Raw genomic sequence first — 17,878 nt, 5'->3', positions numbered from 1 at the left:
CCCAGACACATCAGCAGCAGGACGTGCACAGTGAGCAGATAGAGGCCGAGCAGCAGAGGAGTACGCTGACGGGAGCAGAAGGCCACGCGCAGCATGCGCATCAAACCCGGGCCACCTCTCCGAGACTGCAAGGCAAGGAAAACAAGGTTACATCAGCATTCAGCTCATTTGTCTTTATTATCATTATTATTAAGCTGACAAATGAGGTGGTGCAGGACATCAGTGGAGCCTTACTCGAGTGACAGCTCCTTCCGACGGCTCTATGAAAACCGCAGTCTCTGAGTGGTCCTCTTCTTGTGCCTGGTGCCATTTAGCCTGGCTGTGACTAATAATAATAATAATAATAATAACAGATGTTAGCTGTCGTATTGTGATGATTGAACAAATGTATCCATTCTAAAAAAAGGACGAGATGAATCATAAAGTAAAGTGAGCCAAAGAAACAACACTGAAAGATGCTAAAAGCTTTGTGCAGTCAGACGTTAACTCTCTGTGGATTTGTTACTTCAAGCCCTTTCACATTACAGACATTTTACCAAGTTTAAATTACCTGCCTGGACATAAAATCCCCCTACCATGTATCACATTTCATACCGTTTGAGTCGATCCTGTGTGGCCATTAGCTGCTCTTCAGCAGCCACCCTCTGCTGCATCTCTTCATCCAGCCTGGTGTAAAGGAGTTAGATATCAATTAAGACAGTATCTCTGACACCTAACCTTAACACCTGGCTTTTTTGTTTAGGGGCATTCAGACCCGGGTTAAATGACTCTGCAGTCGACCCGGGTATTTATCGCCTCGGCTCTGATCGGCATTGATGGGAACACAAAACCTGTGTCAACACACTAATCTCAGCCCCCTTTCCGCCGCGATGCTATGACGCATGATGCATTGACGTTCGTGCTGCTGTCGCGTAAAAACAGAACATACAACTACAAATTGTGCAAGATGCAGCCACACTGGCAAGACAGCGAGGTGAGAGAGCTTCTTCTGATCAGAGGGGAAGAAGAAATAAGGTCTTCCCGGGTCTGAAAAACCTGCGTCAACTAATTTTGTCGGGGAAGGGGTAATATGCTGTACCTTCTCTGTAGCTCTTTGACCTCAGCCAGGTAGGCGTGGCTGTCAAGCAGGCTGCTGCGCTCCTGTGGGGCTCCAGGAGCACTGTCCACTTCCTCTGAGCCCTGTGGAAGATAACGACATTGTAGAGAATTCACTTCATGTTCAACATATTCAACAATATATTCAAAATACCACAGTGGAGTGAGACGTGTAACTAAAAGAAGAAGATATCCCTGTTAGCTTAAGTCTATAACCTTTCACAAGGGCTCAAACGCAGATTTTGATCCACTTTAGGGGGTAAAAAGCCAAAAAGAAGCCAAAGAAACACACTGACTTGAAACATTTGATAACATATATCCACAGAATACTTTACAGTCAGAGGTAATAGCCAATGTTTACCTCTCTCTGATAGTGTTCCTGCTGAATTTTGGGTTTATGTGTGCGGGCCTCCTCCAGCATAGCGGTGAGTTGCCGCAGTTGTTGGTCCCTCTCTGAGAGCGTGGCGAGGGTCTGCTGCTTCAGCTGCTCTGCTTGAGCCATCCAGTCAATACGCTCCAATCTGAGAAACACAAGACAAACAGAATCACAATCAAATGACTTTAAAGCCATTTGCTTTGATTAAAGAGGTGAGAAAACGCTGGTTCTGTGCCTCACCTGAGAGTTTCTATTTCCTGCTTGCCCATTTCCACCACATTCTCCAGCTGCATTAAGACACTCAGCATGTCTTCGTTCTTCTTTTTCTCCTCAAACAGCTCCTGGCTGACTTTAATCAGCTCTCCTGCTCCCAGCCGAGCCAGCTCCGACTTCTGCTTGTTGAGCTCTGACGTCTGTTTTTGAAGCTGCTCCAGCTGTGCACAAAGAGAGGGAAAGATTAAAAAAATATACGTTGAAATACATAATAGTGCCAGGAGAGTTGTACTCTCTGTGTGGAAATATTTATATTAAATGTCAGACACGTTACTCACCAGTCTCTCCCTGTCATTCTGCAGGGCTTGTAGTGCGTTCTTCAGCCCCCACACTTCTCCTGTGGAGCCACCGGGGCTGCTGTGTGCTGCGTGGCCACCTGCCGTGCTCATCTCTTCCAGCTTCAGGCTCAGTTCCTGGGCCTTGTTCAATGCTTCGTCCCTGCTGTCCTGGAGCGAGGCCATGGCTTTTGAAAACGACTGGTTCTCTGCTTTCAGCTGCGTCGTCGCCTCTTTCTCCTCCAGCAGCTTCTGTTCGACAGCCAGCAGGTCTCGGGCGAGCTCCGCCACCCTCTCCTGAGCACTCTCTGACTCTGTCCTCATCACGCCTCCCTCCCATCGCAGCTCGGCCAGCTCTTTGCTCTCACTCTCCTGCTCTTTTCTCTCCTTCTGTAGAGTCTCCTCCAAAGTCTCAACTTGTTCTCTCGCTGCTTGAAGCTGCTCCCTTAGCTTCTCCACCTCTGCACCGGGAGCATCAATCACCTGAGATGCTGTTGTAACTTCAACAGCCTCGCTGAGCGTCTCTCTTTCCACTCTCTCTGCTTCTACTTCTGCCTCTCTGGCTCTGCTCAAACTCTGTAACTGACTTTCTAATTCCTTCCGCTCCTTTTCCAGAGAGGCGATGTGCTCTCGCTGACCTGCCAGAAGCTTTTTCTGTTGGGAGTCCTTCATGCTCAGGACTTGGTTCAGTTCATCACGGTAGCCGTGAAGCTGAGCGGACAGGTGGGCCTTTTCAGCATACAGGTCGTCTCTCTGGACCAGCAGAGAGCGCAGCTCTTCCTTCAGGCTGTTATTCTCCCCTGCTGCCTCTTGGATCAGACCGTCCTTCTCCATCATCACCTGTGACACAATGCAATATTTTAAGTTGGGCACTTAATTAAGCTTCACATACAGTAACCTTTTGGTTTTAGAGTTACCTGCAGGTGTTTCTCCTCTAGCTGCTTGTACGTGGTGAGGACTCGGTCTCGGTCATCCTGCAAGGAGCCCATTGCCTTTGTGAAAGAGTCCAGTTTTGCTTTTCTCGAGTTGCTCTCTTCCTCTGCCTTTCGCAGTTTTTCTTCCAGATCCCGCAGCTCCCCTCTCCTCTGCTCCAGCTCCTCCTCAGCTTCTCTTGCCCTGCTGTCAGCCTCCTTTCTAGCCTCCTCCGCAGCCTGGAAAATAAAACGCACATAAATGGTGAGCACCTTGTAAAAATGATGATGTTTAACAGTAAATATCCAATATATAAACAATAAACAATATATAGTATGTACTCTAGATACAACATGTTGATACCTCAGTAACAGCTTGCTCCTTCTCCTCCAGCATTTCCACTTCTCGTTTTTCCTTCTCATGCAGCTCAGTCTGCAGATTCTCTGTCAAGGCCTTCGAGGAACGCAGGTCTGTCTCCAGGTGTTCCACGTTCAGACACAGTCGCCTCTCTTCTTCCTCCCTCTCCCTCAGCTCGGTCCTGGCCTGGTCGACTTCCCCCTGCAGCTGACCTACAGCCTCCTCCAGGGCTCTGGCCCTCTGTTGGAGACTCTCCAGCTCATTCTTCAGGGCTTGGATCTCAGCCTGTGCAGACTGCAGCTCAGATGTAGCCTTCTGAAGCTTGCTAGTCTCCTCCTCAAGAGCAGACTGGATCTCAGTAACTTTCTTTTCCTCTGCTTCCAGTCGCAGCTGCCAATCTTTGTCTGCCTTCTCAAGTCTGAAAGAGACATATGAGTTTTGAGCAAAAATGCAGAGCAGAATCAATCCAACGTAACAGTGACAATAAGACAAATAAAGGAACAAAGGTTGTACCTGTCCACTGAAAGCTGAAGTTCCTCTTTCAGAGCAGATTCTCTCTGAAGCTGCTCTGACAGATCTTTGGCTCGTGTTTCTGCCTCTCGAACTCCAGCCTCCTTACCCTGCAGAGCATCATTAAACCGAGTCTCCCATTGTTTGGCCTCGTCCAAAACTCTGTCCCGGTCGTCTTGCAGTGAGGACATGCAGCGCGAGAAGGCAGCTAACCTGGCCAGAGACTCGTCGAGGCGGGCCTGCATCTCCCGGGCACGTCTCTCTGCTCCTTCTGCCATCTCTCTGGCCTCCAGAGTGGCTTCTTCTTCCTTTTCCCTATCTGTGTACGCCTCTTCCAGTCTCAGCTCCATCTCCTTCAGTTCGGCACCCAGCCTGAACCTCACAGAGTCGAGGGTTTGCTCTGCCTCGGCTTTCATCAAGGCCTCTTTCTGTTGAGCATTCTTTTCAAGGGCTGTTTTCTCAGCTAAAGCCTCTTTTGCCTGCTTCTGGGCTTCATCCAGCTGGGATTTGCAGGTAGAAAACTCTTCTTCAGTCCTTTTGAGGTCTGATACTGTTTTGGAAGTCTCCAGCTGGGATTGTTCTAGTTTGTTTTTGAGCTCACTGTGGCCTAGCTGCAGCGCCTTAGCTTCCCTGCCCAGTTCGCTGATCCTCTCCTGGTACTGGATGGCGTCCTTCTGCAGCTGACGGACTTCCATCTGCTTCTCCCTGAGCAGTTCTTCCAGCTGACGCGCTCTGCTCTGGCTGCCTTCTTTCACCCTCTGAACAGACTTGAGCTGTTGCTCCAGCTCCCTTTGCTTACCAGACTCAGCCTCGGCTTCAGCTCTCTCCCTCTGAGCTTGCCTCATGTCCTCCTCCAGCCTGGCAGCCCGGTCCCTCTCGCTCTGAGCCTCGGCTTCAAGTTCTGCTCGCTCCCTCTCTAACCTCTCCGCTTCCCGCTGTAAAACCACAAGGTTATCCCGGTTGTCTGTTGCCTCTTGCTGGTACCCGGCGATGCTCCCGTTCAGCTGAGCCAGCTGGTTCATCAGACGCTCCTCCAGGTTATCTTTCTCAGTTTCAAGGCATTTTAGGAGCTCTTTGAACTGGGCTTCCCTCTTTGTACCCTCTTCAATCAGGCTCTTTTCCCTCTCTTTGCATTCTTGAAGACACTTTTCTAGGGAAGCCACGAGGCTCTCCTTGTCTTTACTCTCCTGAAGATCTTGCTCAAGAGAGGCCAGTTCAGCTTTGAGTTTAGCTTCCTGTTCATGCCAAAGTTCCCGTTCAGCGGTAACAGCGGCCTCCATCTCCTTCATTTTGTCCTCCAATAAAGCTTGATTACTTTCAGTCATTCCTGCTTGATCACTTTCAGTCATTTCTTCTTTGTCTTTTTCCTCAGTAGGTTGTAAATGTGTAGCTTGAACTTCAACTGCAGATATTTGGTCATCTGGTGTCTCCTCTTGGGCGAGGGGTTTGTCTTTGTCTTCGTTCTGACTCTCAACAGGCTCAGCTTTGGTCCTGATTACATCTGATTGCTGGGCAGTGACAACCTCTTCTACAACAGTCTGAATGACATCGTCCTCTTTCCCTCCTGCTTGTGCAAGTTGCTCCTTCAACTCTTCGACCTGCCGCCCTAAAGAGTCTCTTTCTGCCACTGTAGCGTCCAGCTCATCTTGAAGGGTTTCAACCTCAGCTTTGAGAGCCCTGCCCTCTCGTTTTATTCCGCTCTTTTCCTGCATCTCTCTGAGTCTCTCGTTCTCCTCCTCTAACTCGTGTATTTTCTGCTGCTTTGTTTTAGCGAACTTTCTCATTTTGTCCTTCACTGTGTCGACCTCTTTCTGCGCCTCTTCTGCCTGTCTTTCAGATTCCTGCCTCGCAGACTCATGGGTTCTCACCTTGGCTGCGAGCTCCTGTCTCTCCTGCCTGGCTGCTTCCAGGACTCGTCTCACCCGCTCCGCCTCGTCGCTCACATTTTCATACGACTTGAGCAGAGTCTCATACTCGTCCTTCATGCCTTGAACCTTTTCTTCCCATTCCTTACATATTCTGGCAGCTTCTTCCTTTGCCAACTCCACTTCATTCTTATAAGCATTCTTCTCACTCAGTACACCCTCCATGACCAGTTTGAGGCTCTCGCAGGATGATCCTAGGCTTTGGTTTTCAAGTAAGGTTCGGTCAACCTCGTCAATCAGTCTAGCTCTCTCTGCTCTCAGCTTCTCCAGCTCGTCTTCTGCTGCCTCCATTTTCCGTTGCAGTTCAGCGATGAGTTTCTCAGTTGAAGCCAGTTGTTCCTTCTGTGTTTTATTTTCCTTCAAGGCATCTTTGCGAGAGATCAGAGCAGCCTGGAGTTTCCGCTGAAGCTGTTGGATCTTTGCCTCGCTGTCTTTTTCTTCCTCTTGCTTCAGAGGAACCTCAACTTCAAGCCGTTGGGTTTTCTCTTGCTCAGCCTTCAGTTCTTCCTGTAAAGACGATATTAGCTGATCCTTCTGAGACACAGTGTCCTGCATTGAGTGTATAAGAGAGTTCTGTTCGCTAAGCTGCTGACCGAGCTCCAAGATTTCACGGTTCTTGTTGTCGAGGAACTGCTTGAAGTCGTCCACTTCAGCCTGTAGAGCAACAATGGAGGATGTAGCGTCTGCAGATGCTGCTTTGGCTGCAGCTTCCATCTCTGCTTTTAGAGTTTCAGCGTAAGACTCAGCTTGGTGATACTTTTCTCTTAGATCATCCATTTCCTCTGAGAGAACATCAATCTGTCTTTCCTTCTCTCTTAATGCTTGCAGCTCTTTGCCCAGTTCTAATAAATCAGCCTCTTTCAGTGACAGACCCTCCTGGGTTTCCTGCAGCTGCTTCTCTAGCTCTGTGTTGGCCATCCGCACAGTTTGGATCTCTGCTTTGAGAGCTTCCAGAGATTCTTCCACCTGTGCAGAAAGGACTTCGGATTGCTCTGCAGGTTGTTTTACTGGATCGCTGGATTGCGGTTGTGATGCATCCGTATCAGACGTGGCAAAATCAACCCAATCTTCTTGGACCCAATCGCCTGCTGCCGGCTTTCCCACATTTTCAGCAACTTGCTTGGTCTCTTTGTGAGACTCATCTTCTCTTTCAGAACTTGCTTTTTCTTCTAATTCTCTCAATTTAGTCTGCAGAACATCTTGCTCGCCGCTCTGCACCTCAAAACGTTGCATCAACTCTGTGTATTCCTCTTTCTGCTGCTTCAGCTGCTCGCGGTGGTGCCGGTCTTTCTCTTTTGCTTTGCGGATCGTTTCCTTGCGGGATTCTTGGGCCTCCTGAACTTTCTTCTGAAGAGTCTCGCACTCTGCTTCCAGAGAAGCCACTTTAGATTGTAACACGGTTGTTTCAGAAGAAACCTCTGCTGCCTGCTGAGAGTTTTCAAGTTCCTTACTTAGCTTGTTATTCAAAGCAAGCGTTTCAGTGAGTACCTGGTCCTGCTCGCTAATTTTCTGCTCAAGAGTCTCAACTGCCTCCTCTTTTGATCTTAAAGCTTCCTCCAGTTTGATGAGTTTCGCCTCCATTTCCTGAATCTCATGTCCTCTAGATTGTTCCGCCTCTGGAATGTCTGTCAGCGTTTCTCCCTTTGCAGTTTCCCCTTGCTCTTTCCATTTTTCTTTTTCTGCCTCAAAATCAGCAACCTTCTTCAGAAGCTCCTTGCGTTGCACCAGTGCAGCCTGCAACTTCTTCTTTGCGTTTGTCAGATGGGTTTCCATCACTCCTTTCTCCTTTCGCAAAGTCGCAAGTTCATCTTCTTCGCTAGCTTCTGAATCTTCATGACTCACTTTCTGTTTCTCCTCTTTGACTTTCTCTAGCTCCGTTATCTGCTCCTTCAGTTTGTTGACCTCACCGTCTATCTGGAACTTCTCTTCTTCTGCCTGCAGGAGTTTAGCCGACATACTGTCGTTGAGCTCCATCACCTCTTGCTCTTTTTGGCTGAGTCTGAGGTGCAGCTCGCTGATCTCAGAGTCCTTCATTGTCAGAGTCACATTGTTGAGCTCTGATGTCTGACAGTTTTCCAACATGCTGTTTTCCATATCTTGCAGCCTCTTTTCAAGCTCGGATGAGAGGAGCTCCCTGTCCTCCAGCTGAGCATTGAGCATCCTGACCTGCCCCTCCTGCTCGGAGAAAGCTTGACGAGCAGTTTGCAGATCTGTCTGCAGGGCCTGGATCATCTCGTCCTTGGTTGTCCTGTCAGCGGTTAAAATTTCTATCTGTTCTTCTAGAAGCTGCATTTCAACACTGTGTTTCTCCACCCCAGAGCTGCTTTCCTGAGAAAGCTTGTCCAATTCCTCCCTGGCTGACTTAAGTTCCTCAGCAAAACTATTAGTCTGGGACTCTGCTTCTTCTTTTGCAGCAGTTAGGGACGCTGTTTCTTCTTCCAGGCTCTTGATTTTCTCCTGTGACTCTGCAGCTGCATCTTTGAGCCTCTGAAGCTCAGCCAAAAGCTCACTGTACCTCTTCTGAAGTTCGTCAGCCAGGGCCTGAGCAAAGACCTGGCCAGAAGACCCGCTACCATCTGTGGTCAAAGAACTCTGCTGAGAGAGATGAACTTGCACTGTTTCTCTGATAATGACAGAAGACGACTCAACTTGAACAGTGGAGGTTTCAGACTCCATGCTAGTCGCCTCCCATGACTGCAGCTGCATCTGGCTGAAGTCCTGCAGCATGGAGGGCCACTCCTGGCCTCCGTCTTGATTCACAGCTTCCAAGAGGGTCCAGCTGCTGTGGGCCACCTCTGAGTCACTACTGGCCACCATCTCATCCGAGGAGGTCGCTTTGGACTCTTCTGGGGAGTCAGACTGGTGTCCGATAAGCTCTGGGCTGCTCTCATTATCGGCAGAGATGGAGAGGACTGAGGTGTCCCCGGCAACTAAGGTGGTCTCCTCTTCCTGTGCGTCCACTGTGAAATCAGGAAGGGCTGCAGACGTATCGTGGAGGACCGTACTGTCATCATGAACCTGATCTGGATTGTGATCACATTTTTCACATGATGAAACCCCGACAGAGTTTTGCTCTTTAGCCAGTTTGAGAGACTCCTGCAAGGCTTCCAGCTCATTGTCTTTTTCTAGTAGCTGCTGCTCTAATTCCAGTACGTGCTCTGCAAAAGTCAACAAAGGTCATTTAAGAAACTTCACATTTTTTATGTCAGAAATACATTCGGTTTAAAGCTATAATCTCGAAGATTTCGGTTGCGTTCTCTTTGGCGACACCTTTGGCAATAAACTGTAATTGCAGGAGCACACTTCCCAGTTTCAAGTCGTCTACGGCTGGCTGCCTTTGTTATAGGAAGTCGAATTTGTTTCTTTTTCTTTGGATTTTCACTTATTTTTGAAGTTGTATCTGAAGTCATACATCTTTTCTTTGTTTGTTCAGCCATAGTAGATTACTGTTTACTCGCAACACTTGCAGAGAGCGGAGAAGCAGCCGCTTAACTCCGCCTACCCTCTCTGGCAGACCAACCACTGCTGGATGAAAACGCGTCACTAACTGCGAATGTCGCCACCAGCACCCGGTCCTTAATAATACTATATACTGCAAATGCAAAGGCTTTCATCAGTGGGCCATAGGCTCAATCACCATTGTGTTACCTCATTCTGTGATAAATAGTGACTTAACAGACATTTATTTAAATTAAAATCTTCGAGATTATTGCTTTAAGGAGTTATGACTGTGAATAAAGTGTCTAAAAACAAACAAATGTGCGTGCTATTTAAGTGTTATTGCTGTTCAAAGTTCACAAGGTCGTTCATGAATCAATACCCCAGAAGCTAAATCACTATTTGCATCTTTATGACAAAACAATTAAACAGTCTTAACCCAAACTCACCAGTAAATCCTTTGATTAAGGATAACAGAGAAAATCACTAAAACTGCTTCCAGAGCATTTGGGGCTTTTTTGCTTATAAAATGACTTTAATGTTAAATCTCATCAAAATAGTTGCACAATTAAATGTCAGTTTACTTATTGATTATTTAGCTCTAAAGTATCATAATTCATTTGTTGATTGTATTCCATATCAATAATCTAAGTCTACAAATAACCAGGGGACTATAGCTGTGGATTAGATCTTCAGAGGAGCACAGAACAGGTTTAAAAGGAGGTGCAACAAGTAGCTGTCTGTACCTAAATACAGTAAATGAGTAAATGTGCTTTGAACTTTTATATATTTTATCAACACCTGACACTTTTCTTTATGGCCCCTAGTTTGTTTCTATTTATACATTTCTTGTCTTGTGCATAAAAGCTCTATTTCTTTGTTTGCAGGAGAAAATTCCTTTAGTATATTTATAATTAATGTTTGGAGTGATATCAACCAATCAAGTCACTTTACCTGTTTTAGCTTCAGGTGAATCCTGTGCTGATGGTTCGGTCATATCATCTCTTTCAGACATCTGGAACAGACAGAGACGTGTAATTGAACAATAAAACTGTACGATCAATCATTTTCTAGAGGGAACACTCTCAGTAAAAAGTAGCTGTAGCAAAAGTAGTTAATTAACCTCTTTATGACCTGTATGATTTATTTTACAATCTAGATTTGCAGCACGTTAACCTGCAGCATGAGGTGAAGGTCAGGTAAGAAAGTCGGTCATTACAGTGGATATGTGCAGGAGGGATTAGGAACACCTCCCCACACCGAGTGCAAGTATTGTCTGTCTATGACCCAGCTTCTCTCCTGTCTGGGACCGACTTACATTACCAGGCCAAACCCATGCGTGTCCCTGGACCAGGTGACGAGGATAAGACAAGACACACTGCCCTGCTCTCTAAATAAAAGTTGACTCTGCAAACTGTATTTAAGAGACAGGGGGGAAAAGTGCACATGACACGTTGTCTCACTTTGTAGATGGAACTACTTGAACTTCTTTCACCCCAGCTTATACTAAGCTCCCAGCCACACTTCTGCCACCTGTTTTTAATCATATAAACAGAGACACAGCATCACAGAAACTCTTTACAAAGGCACAGAGAAGTTATGGCTTGGGAGGGTTGATAAAAGTATCTCTCAGCTTATTAAAGATTTTCTTTTGAAGTTAACATCTCAAGAAAAACAAGCTGCAGGTGATGATTACCACAACTTGCTTCTGTTATTTTTTAAGCACTCTCTGTTTGGAATCTTGTTTACACTTTGCATTAATGTGACCTGTTTCTGAATAAGGAAAAAAATTAAGTTATGCAAATGCAATCTCACCTGTTGCCATGCGATGTATTTATATTTACAGCTTTCTGCCTTTTGTAAATATCTAATTTTTTTTAATTTCCTTTTTCTCATATCCAACGTATCTCAGTTGTATTTTCCTTGATGCTTTCATGGCCGTTTAGTATAATAAAGTAGTAGTAGTAAAGTATAATAAAATGTAATTACATTTAATTCTTACTACCAAGTAGGGCTGCACGATATCGGATAAAACATGCACTGCGATATATCTTTGTTCTGCGATATTTATTGCGGTTTTAAAAAATACAGGAAATGATACCAGATAAACGCAGTGTGTTTTCATGTTTATATAAACAATTAACAATCACATTCTATTTGCTTAAAATTAGGGATAGACTGAGTATCGGCGCCGATATTCGGCATTTTGACGCATATCGGCATCGGCCTTTTTTTTTTAAATCCGACGGCCGGTAAGAGATCAATTTAAAACTGGGTTATTTTGGCTCTGATACAGCCGCGCCTTCTGTCTGCAGTCACTACTCTGTCTCCAGCATTGTCCCACCCACAGCACTGATTGGTTACACGCAGAGCCATGGCACGGGTAACAGCCAATCAGCAGTGAAAGCTGTGCATGCAGAGTGCTCACAAACACGGCAGAGAAAATTTCTTTGCAAATTTTATTTAACTTTGTTTTACTTAATAAAACTTCAGGAAGTTATTTATTTATTTATTTAAATTTTCAGTTAACTTTATAAGAGATGCTGCTGACCCTGGGAACTCCCTGCACTTTTTGTTTGTTTGTTTAATAAACATATGCTTAAAGGCATTTAAACAAAGTTAAGTGTTGGAGTTTGTATTATTCAAAATTTTGACAGCAATATTTTCACTTTTACTGCAAATGAATATCGGCTCCAAATATCGGTTATCGGCCTCCTTGGCTACTAATAATCGGTATCGGTATCGGCCCTGAAAAAACCATATCGGTCTATCTCTACTTAAAATGAAACAAAACCCCCTCCTGCACACACCCGCATGACAAAGTAGAGAGTACTGTTGGAGCGACACGTTCTTTATAAAACAGACCTGTGGGCTGCAGCTGTGTTATTAATACCGTATGTCATCAACCATTGCTAATGATGATCCAACGTATGTTTAATCAGCGTGATCAGCCCCGTGACAGTCACTTTATGAAATCACGTCTCCTGCTTCCCGTCGTTCCTGTCGGCACACACAACCTCAGGTGGTGTGTGTGCTGCAGGTGTAGCTGCTAAAAGTAAACAGCACGTCCGCTCTGTGAACTGTCCGTTTAAGCAAACACAGCGTTAACCAGCACCGAGACGAGTTGCCGTCTTGGTTTAATAATCTCACTCAAAATTGAGACTCCGCGGGGTGGCTTATATGTGAGTGTATTCCCGTTAACAGCGTCACCTCGTCCCGGTGCTGGTTAACGCTGTGCTTACACAAACGGACACTTGCTGCGGCTACACCTGCAGCACACACACCGCCTGAGGTTGTGTGTGCCGACAGGAAGCAGGAGACGTGAGTTTCTGTGCTTACAGGCAGGTGACGAACAAGTATCTGCTGCACAGCGGTCAGTTCACTCTGTGCTCTGTTGAAGAGCTGCACTAATGTGACATCAGACGGACTTACCTTGTGGATAAGTCATTGAAAACGAGAAACTGGCGAGATTTTGTTTTGCACCGAGCAACAAAAAAGTATTCCCTTAATTTCCTTCAATATCCTGCATGTCCTGCAACGTGCACGTCGCAATTGCGGTTGTTAAAAGAGGAAAAAGAGTAAATGGGTTCTGCACTGACCGTTATTATCTGCTGCTCCAGCTCTTGTATCTTGACTGTGGTTTCTTCCTCTTTCCTGTTGAGTTTTTCTGAAAATCAGAGATTCATATTCAAATATCTGATAAAACACTAAAAAAATCCCAAAACAGAAACAACCAGATAAATGTTTTTACCCTGAAGGGTTTCCATGGTGTGGGTGAGCTCTGCACAGTGTTCCTCACTCTGACTGCGTTCGTCTTTCATCCTCGTCAGCTGTGTTTCAATAGACTGCACAGCGTCCACAAACAGGGAGAGGTCAGCAGGGAAGGTTGTTTCCTCTGTTGCTTCTACATCTACTACAGCCAGAGATCGTAGATGTCTCCAGATTTCAGCCAACATCTCACCCTTCTTCTGAGCGTCTTCATGTTCCTCTTTAAGTGAAGCCAGCTCTCCCTCTAGTTTTTCCACTTCTGACCTCTCCTGGCTGGCGTGGTCGCCCGCCTCTCTCATCGTTGCAAGTTCACTTTCCAGCCGAACTATTTCTGCCCTGTCTCTCTCTGAAGCATCGCGGCTCGCTTGGCAGGCTGCAAGCTCGGCCTCTTTCATCACAGCCAGCTCTCTCTCCAATCTGGCAACTTCCATCTTCTCATTCCCCAGAGCCTCCTGACTGATAAGCTCCGCCTCCCTCAGTGAGGCCAGCTCGCTCTCCTGCCTCGCCACCTCCATGCTCGTTCTTTCAAAGGCCTCCAGGCTGCTTCGGAGGGACGTAACTTCTGCATCAGCCCTGCTTGCCTGTTCGGCCCAGTGCTGCCTCTCCTCCTCTCTCCGTTTGACGGCCTCAGAAAGCTCTTGCTCCATCTGCCGGAATTGAGCTGTCAAGATCTGAGCAGCAAGAGAAGGAGGATGTAAGTGGGTGTGTGTCGTGTGGCTCAGCTAAACAATGCTTAATGATGACATATGTAGGGTGTGTCTGTTTGTACAGTTCTCTTTTCATCAAACATGGCAGCAATCATTACCACTGTATCTGCAAATATCTGCTAATACCTGGAACAACTTCTAGATCAACATTCAGTGGCTGCACAAATGGCATCCAGGACAACAGGATCTGTACCTGTTTCTGCTGATCAGCGCTGCTCACTTCCTGCTGCAGCATCTCCAGCACCTGCGATCGAGAGTTTAAGGCCTCCTCGAGCTCCTCGCATCGCCTCTGTGCAGCATGCAGGGCCTATGAGAAGGTGACACAAAGAGATATGCTTTAAACCACTAATGTATCTTTGAGGTGGGGTCATTATCTGCTCGTCTACTGGTGAATAAACTGAAATAGACTTGCGTTTATTTCCCTGAAAATGAATTCAATTTATTAGCAAGTTATAAAACTGTCCTACTCCAAAACAGGCACGCTCTTTTTTTTTTAGCTTGAGTTACTTTCAAAATAAAGTTTAAAGTTACAGTACTATGATTGTCTGTTCCCACTTTCTTTCTAAGTCAGTTGAGGGACCGAGGATAAAAGGTTTGCACATAGCACAGCCCCCCTGAGACACATTTGTGTGATTTTGTATAGATTTTAATAGAGAGAAGATTTAGAGCAATTGGCCCCTGGAAAAAGCCACCGTCAGTCAAAGCTGGTGTTCTCTGTAATCAATAGAAGCAATAATATTTGAAATTGGCGCCATAGCTGTGGAGAAAGTTGTTCAAACAGCTTGTGGTTTCGCCCATTCTACATTCCTACAACACCCAGAGTGCATTGCGCCCCTCCCTCTGAAAGGAACGGCCCAGCGAGAGACGCTGAATTGAAATACTACCGTTTTTGCGGCAGGCAACGGCTCAGAGCGGTACAGCATCCGAAATACGACGAGAATATACCGGTGGATCGTTTTAAAAATCTTCAGGTCTGCAGACTACATTTCAAACTTGACGATTTTGAACGAGACATGACATCAGAGGCGGGCAACCAAGACTGAGGAAGTGTAATTTAGCAAGCTCCCTGGACGGACTACGTAAAATACTTCATCTGGCGGAGGTTTTCCAGGGCCCATTGGAGGAGCCGATAGCGTCCTCCAAAGGCACAGAGCGAAATTGCAGTTTTTCCTACCATAATGGCATTAGCTCCTCATAATAGCATGATAGGACTGAGGTTGAAAATCGGCGAACTGGCCCTTTAAGAGCAAAAACACTAAAACATAGTGTTGCCAGCTTCTTAAATAAATATTAGCTAGTTTTTGTCTTATGTCTTCTATGATAGTAAAGTAAACATATTTAAATGTGTCAGCTATGGCTCTATAGATCTTATAAACCAAACACGGAAAAAGTCAAACATTCAGGGTAATGTTTGAAGAACTTTAAGATCCTTTACCTGCTGAAGCTCGCCGTCATGGTTCGGCTGTGTTGTGACCCTCAGCAGCTCTTCTTCATGCTTCTGGATCTGCTCCTGGAAACGCACATCCTTCTCACAGACCACAGCCTGCAGCTTCTGCAACTGCAAACAGAAACACAAGAGAGTATTCAGAATTCTCTCATCACATTTAAGATCAGTATTTATTGGCAGAGTAGGTCTACATGCAATTCACCTGTTCAGCATGGACAGATTCCTTCTCTTGGAGGAGCTGCTCTGTGGTCTGGAGTCGCTCCTGAAGCTCTCTGCTGTTGGCTTCCTCCTCGCTCAGCTTCTTCTTAAGCTCCTGGAGCTCCTCCTCGACTGCAGCACTGGCTCCTGTAAAAGAGCTGTCTGGACTCTGCTGAGGAAACAAAACAGACGTTCAACTCAGATAAAGAGCAAAGTGCTTGAGCTCTATTGAAAGTTTGTGGTTAAGGAGTGGCATATCTTTGTCTGTATAAGACCTTTGTTGTAGAGTCAAATGGAGGATGATTTGTAATGTTTGATTCTAGCTCATTCAAACTTACTGTTGCTCCTTCTTGTCCCTTCAGACCAGATATCTGTTTGTTGAGTGACGCCATCTTGGCTTTGGCCTGCAGTTTGAGCTTGGTGAAGCGAGCCTCAGCTTCCTCTTTCTCGCTCTGTGGATGTAAAGAAGAAAAAAAAGTAATTGGCATAAAACAAAACCAAATTTAGAGTCTTTACATCAAACACCCACAGGTTGTTTACCTTGAGCTGTGCATCTTTGCTCGACAGCTCAGTGTCCTTCTGGACGAGCTGGGTGTCTCTGTCTCGGATGAGCTCCTTCAGCTGGACCACCAGTTGTTCCAGGTGAGCCAGCCTCTCCATGGCCTCCTCAGGGACCTCAGCCTCCACTGAAGCCTGGCCCTCGTTGGCAGGGAGCTGAGGCACAAGCATACCCTGCTCAAAGCAACAGAGAAGATTAGTGTATTTGTCACAGCAGGAGTTCACCTCAATTAGCAAAAACAGAAGATAATAAGTTAGCAATAGTTGATTAATCGTTATAATTTATGTGCTCCTTTCTCACCTGTGGGTCTCCATCTTGGCCCTCCTCTCCAGAGAGCTCCTGGAGGACTGTGGCCAGACGGCTGAACATAGAGATGGCACTGTGAGGGGAAGAATATCACTGTTTAGAGGGCAAGCTAACACTATCAATGCCAGACCTATAAATGACACTTATCTGTAATAATGTCTTCCATAAATTTTAAGCCATTATAAATTCAGCTGCAAGCATACATTTTAATTATATTCACTGAAGCATAAATGCAGCCTATGCTTAAACCTGTTCTTATGCACAGAATATAATGTACAACATGTCTATTGTGTTTGCCGAGAGCAGCTTAAAGCGCTTCCTGACACTGACGATGAATGACATGTCCCCTGAAGGTGTGAAAACAGACAAATTATCGAGCAATATTCTCTCTGTTTTACTTTTGGATGCAGATAGTGTGTGCAGGCACTGTTAAGTGACATTACACCAGAGCTGAAACTGTAAGGAGATTAATTAATGGATAGAAAAATAATTAGCAACAACTCTGACAATATATTGATTGTTTTACAAGTAGTTTTTCAAGCGAGAATTGCGGAGAATTAGCCGTTTTCTTTTCTCCTGTGTGATAATAATCTTAAGGCTTTGGAGTGGTGGTATAATCATCTTGGTCTCTAGGAAACTGACATGGCATATTGGGCATATTTCACAACTTTACATGTTTTATAGACAAAAGTGATTAATCAAATAATCAAGAAAATATTCTGTTGATTAACCCGTTATTAGTGTTGTTAGTGCAGACTAAGTGGTTGTAATTTACATATTTATTTCATGACCTAGGATAAAATAACGATAGATATTGTCATAGTCATGTCTACTTAAATACACTGTTAAAACTGGGTTTAGATCCAACCATAACCAGACGTTTTAATTTTTATTTTCCCCCTGGGCCAAAGCAACACATTGTCAGACGCCCCCCAACCTATTAGCTCCGAGCAGGACCGGATGGAACCGACTTCCCCCGAACCTACCGGACACTCCACTGCGGCTGCGTCACTCTTTATGTGAACAGCAAAGATTATAGCTAGCTAACACAAAAATGGACGGCAAACTTTCCAAGCGGCTGGACAGCGATGTCTTCAAAAAGCAGTAGACACATTTGAAGATTAAGAAACGGTGGTCTGAACAGGATACTCCGTGAAAACATCCGGATGTTTACTCTGACTCTAGTTTCCACGATACAGTAAGTTAGCAGAGGCTACTTAGCTAGCTAACGCTCATCACTCGTAAATAAGGACGGATTCTTTTAAACCTGCTTCGTGGAGTTTCTCTCCGCAGTGCATGACAGCGCTGTGATGCAGCCCAGTAAGAGGTGTATTTTTTAAAAGAAAGGACCTTTGACTCACCTGTGAGAGTGCTTCCCAGGTAAAGCTTTTTATTTGGTATATTTCCTCGGATGGATGTCAGAGCATAGCCACATCACCAAACATTCCCGGAAACAAAACTTCCTCTGCTCTGATTGGACAACTGGGATCTGCGCGTGTAAGGGACCGTCCGCAATTTTCAAGGCGTCCTTTCTAGGGAGTAGCTGCATCAACGTGTACATCTCAAAAAACGAAAAATGAGCACTTAAGCAAAAAAAAAACACAAACAATTACAACAATTTAATTTCAATATCTGAAAGCATATAAAAGAAATTATAAAAATGGCAGGACACGACCAAAGAGTCAACCTGATCATCAACCACGGCAGGCAGCTGGGGAGGAGTCTGCTGCTG

General features: G+C 45.6%; 1 protein-coding gene across 1 annotated transcript; it reads right to left on the bottom strand.

The window, feature by feature from the left end:
- Positions 1 to 573: 573 nt before the first annotated feature.
- On the bottom strand, positions 574 to 17,582 carry golgb1 (golgin B1). The gene is made up of 18 exons (XM_069671495.1): positions 17,508 to 17,582; positions 16,141 to 16,219; positions 15,822 to 16,013; positions 15,620 to 15,733; positions 15,286 to 15,453; positions 15,072 to 15,194; positions 13,830 to 13,943; positions 12,913 to 13,600; positions 12,761 to 12,828; positions 10,116 to 10,176; positions 3,802 to 8,881; positions 3,295 to 3,706; positions 2,937 to 3,170; positions 2,023 to 2,859; positions 1,712 to 1,905; positions 1,457 to 1,616; positions 1,079 to 1,179; positions 574 to 666 (listed from the first exon to the last, which is right to left on the bottom strand). The coding sequence occupies exons 2-18, from the start codon at positions 16,207 to 16,209 to the stop codon at positions 582 to 584; spliced, it is 8,700 nt and encodes a 2,899-aa protein (XP_069527596.1). The 5' UTR covers positions 16,210 to 16,219; positions 17,508 to 17,582; the 3' UTR covers positions 574 to 581.
- Positions 17,583 to 17,878: the final 296 nt, after the last annotated feature.

The sequence above is a fragment of the Semicossyphus pulcher genome, unplaced genomic scaffold (assembly GCF_022749685.1).
Source record: "Semicossyphus pulcher isolate SPU_LCO1_2020_fin unplaced genomic scaffold, fSemPul1.0.p SCAF_20, whole genome shotgun sequence".
NCBI lineage: Eukaryota > Metazoa > Chordata > Actinopteri > Labriformes > Labridae > Semicossyphus > Semicossyphus pulcher.
Note: the sequence above shows the minus strand (reverse complement) of the source record. Positions and strands in the feature narration are given on the sequence as shown.

Excerpts from the sequence above, each read along its gene's own strand:
- golgb1 (XM_069671495.1), bottom strand. The coding sequence starts at position 16,209 with ATGTTCAGCCGTCTGGCCACAGTCCTCCAGGAGCTCTCTGGAGAGGAG. Across the intron at positions 13,601-13,829 it reads GCGCTGATCAGCAGAAACAG|ATCTTGACAGCTCAATTCCG; the intron begins GTACAGATCCTG and ends CTTGCTGCTCAG. Across the intron at positions 1,617-1,711 it reads CAGGAAATAGAAACTCTCAG|ATTGGAGCGTATTGACTGGA; the intron begins GTGAGGCACAGA and ends TGTGTTTCTCAG.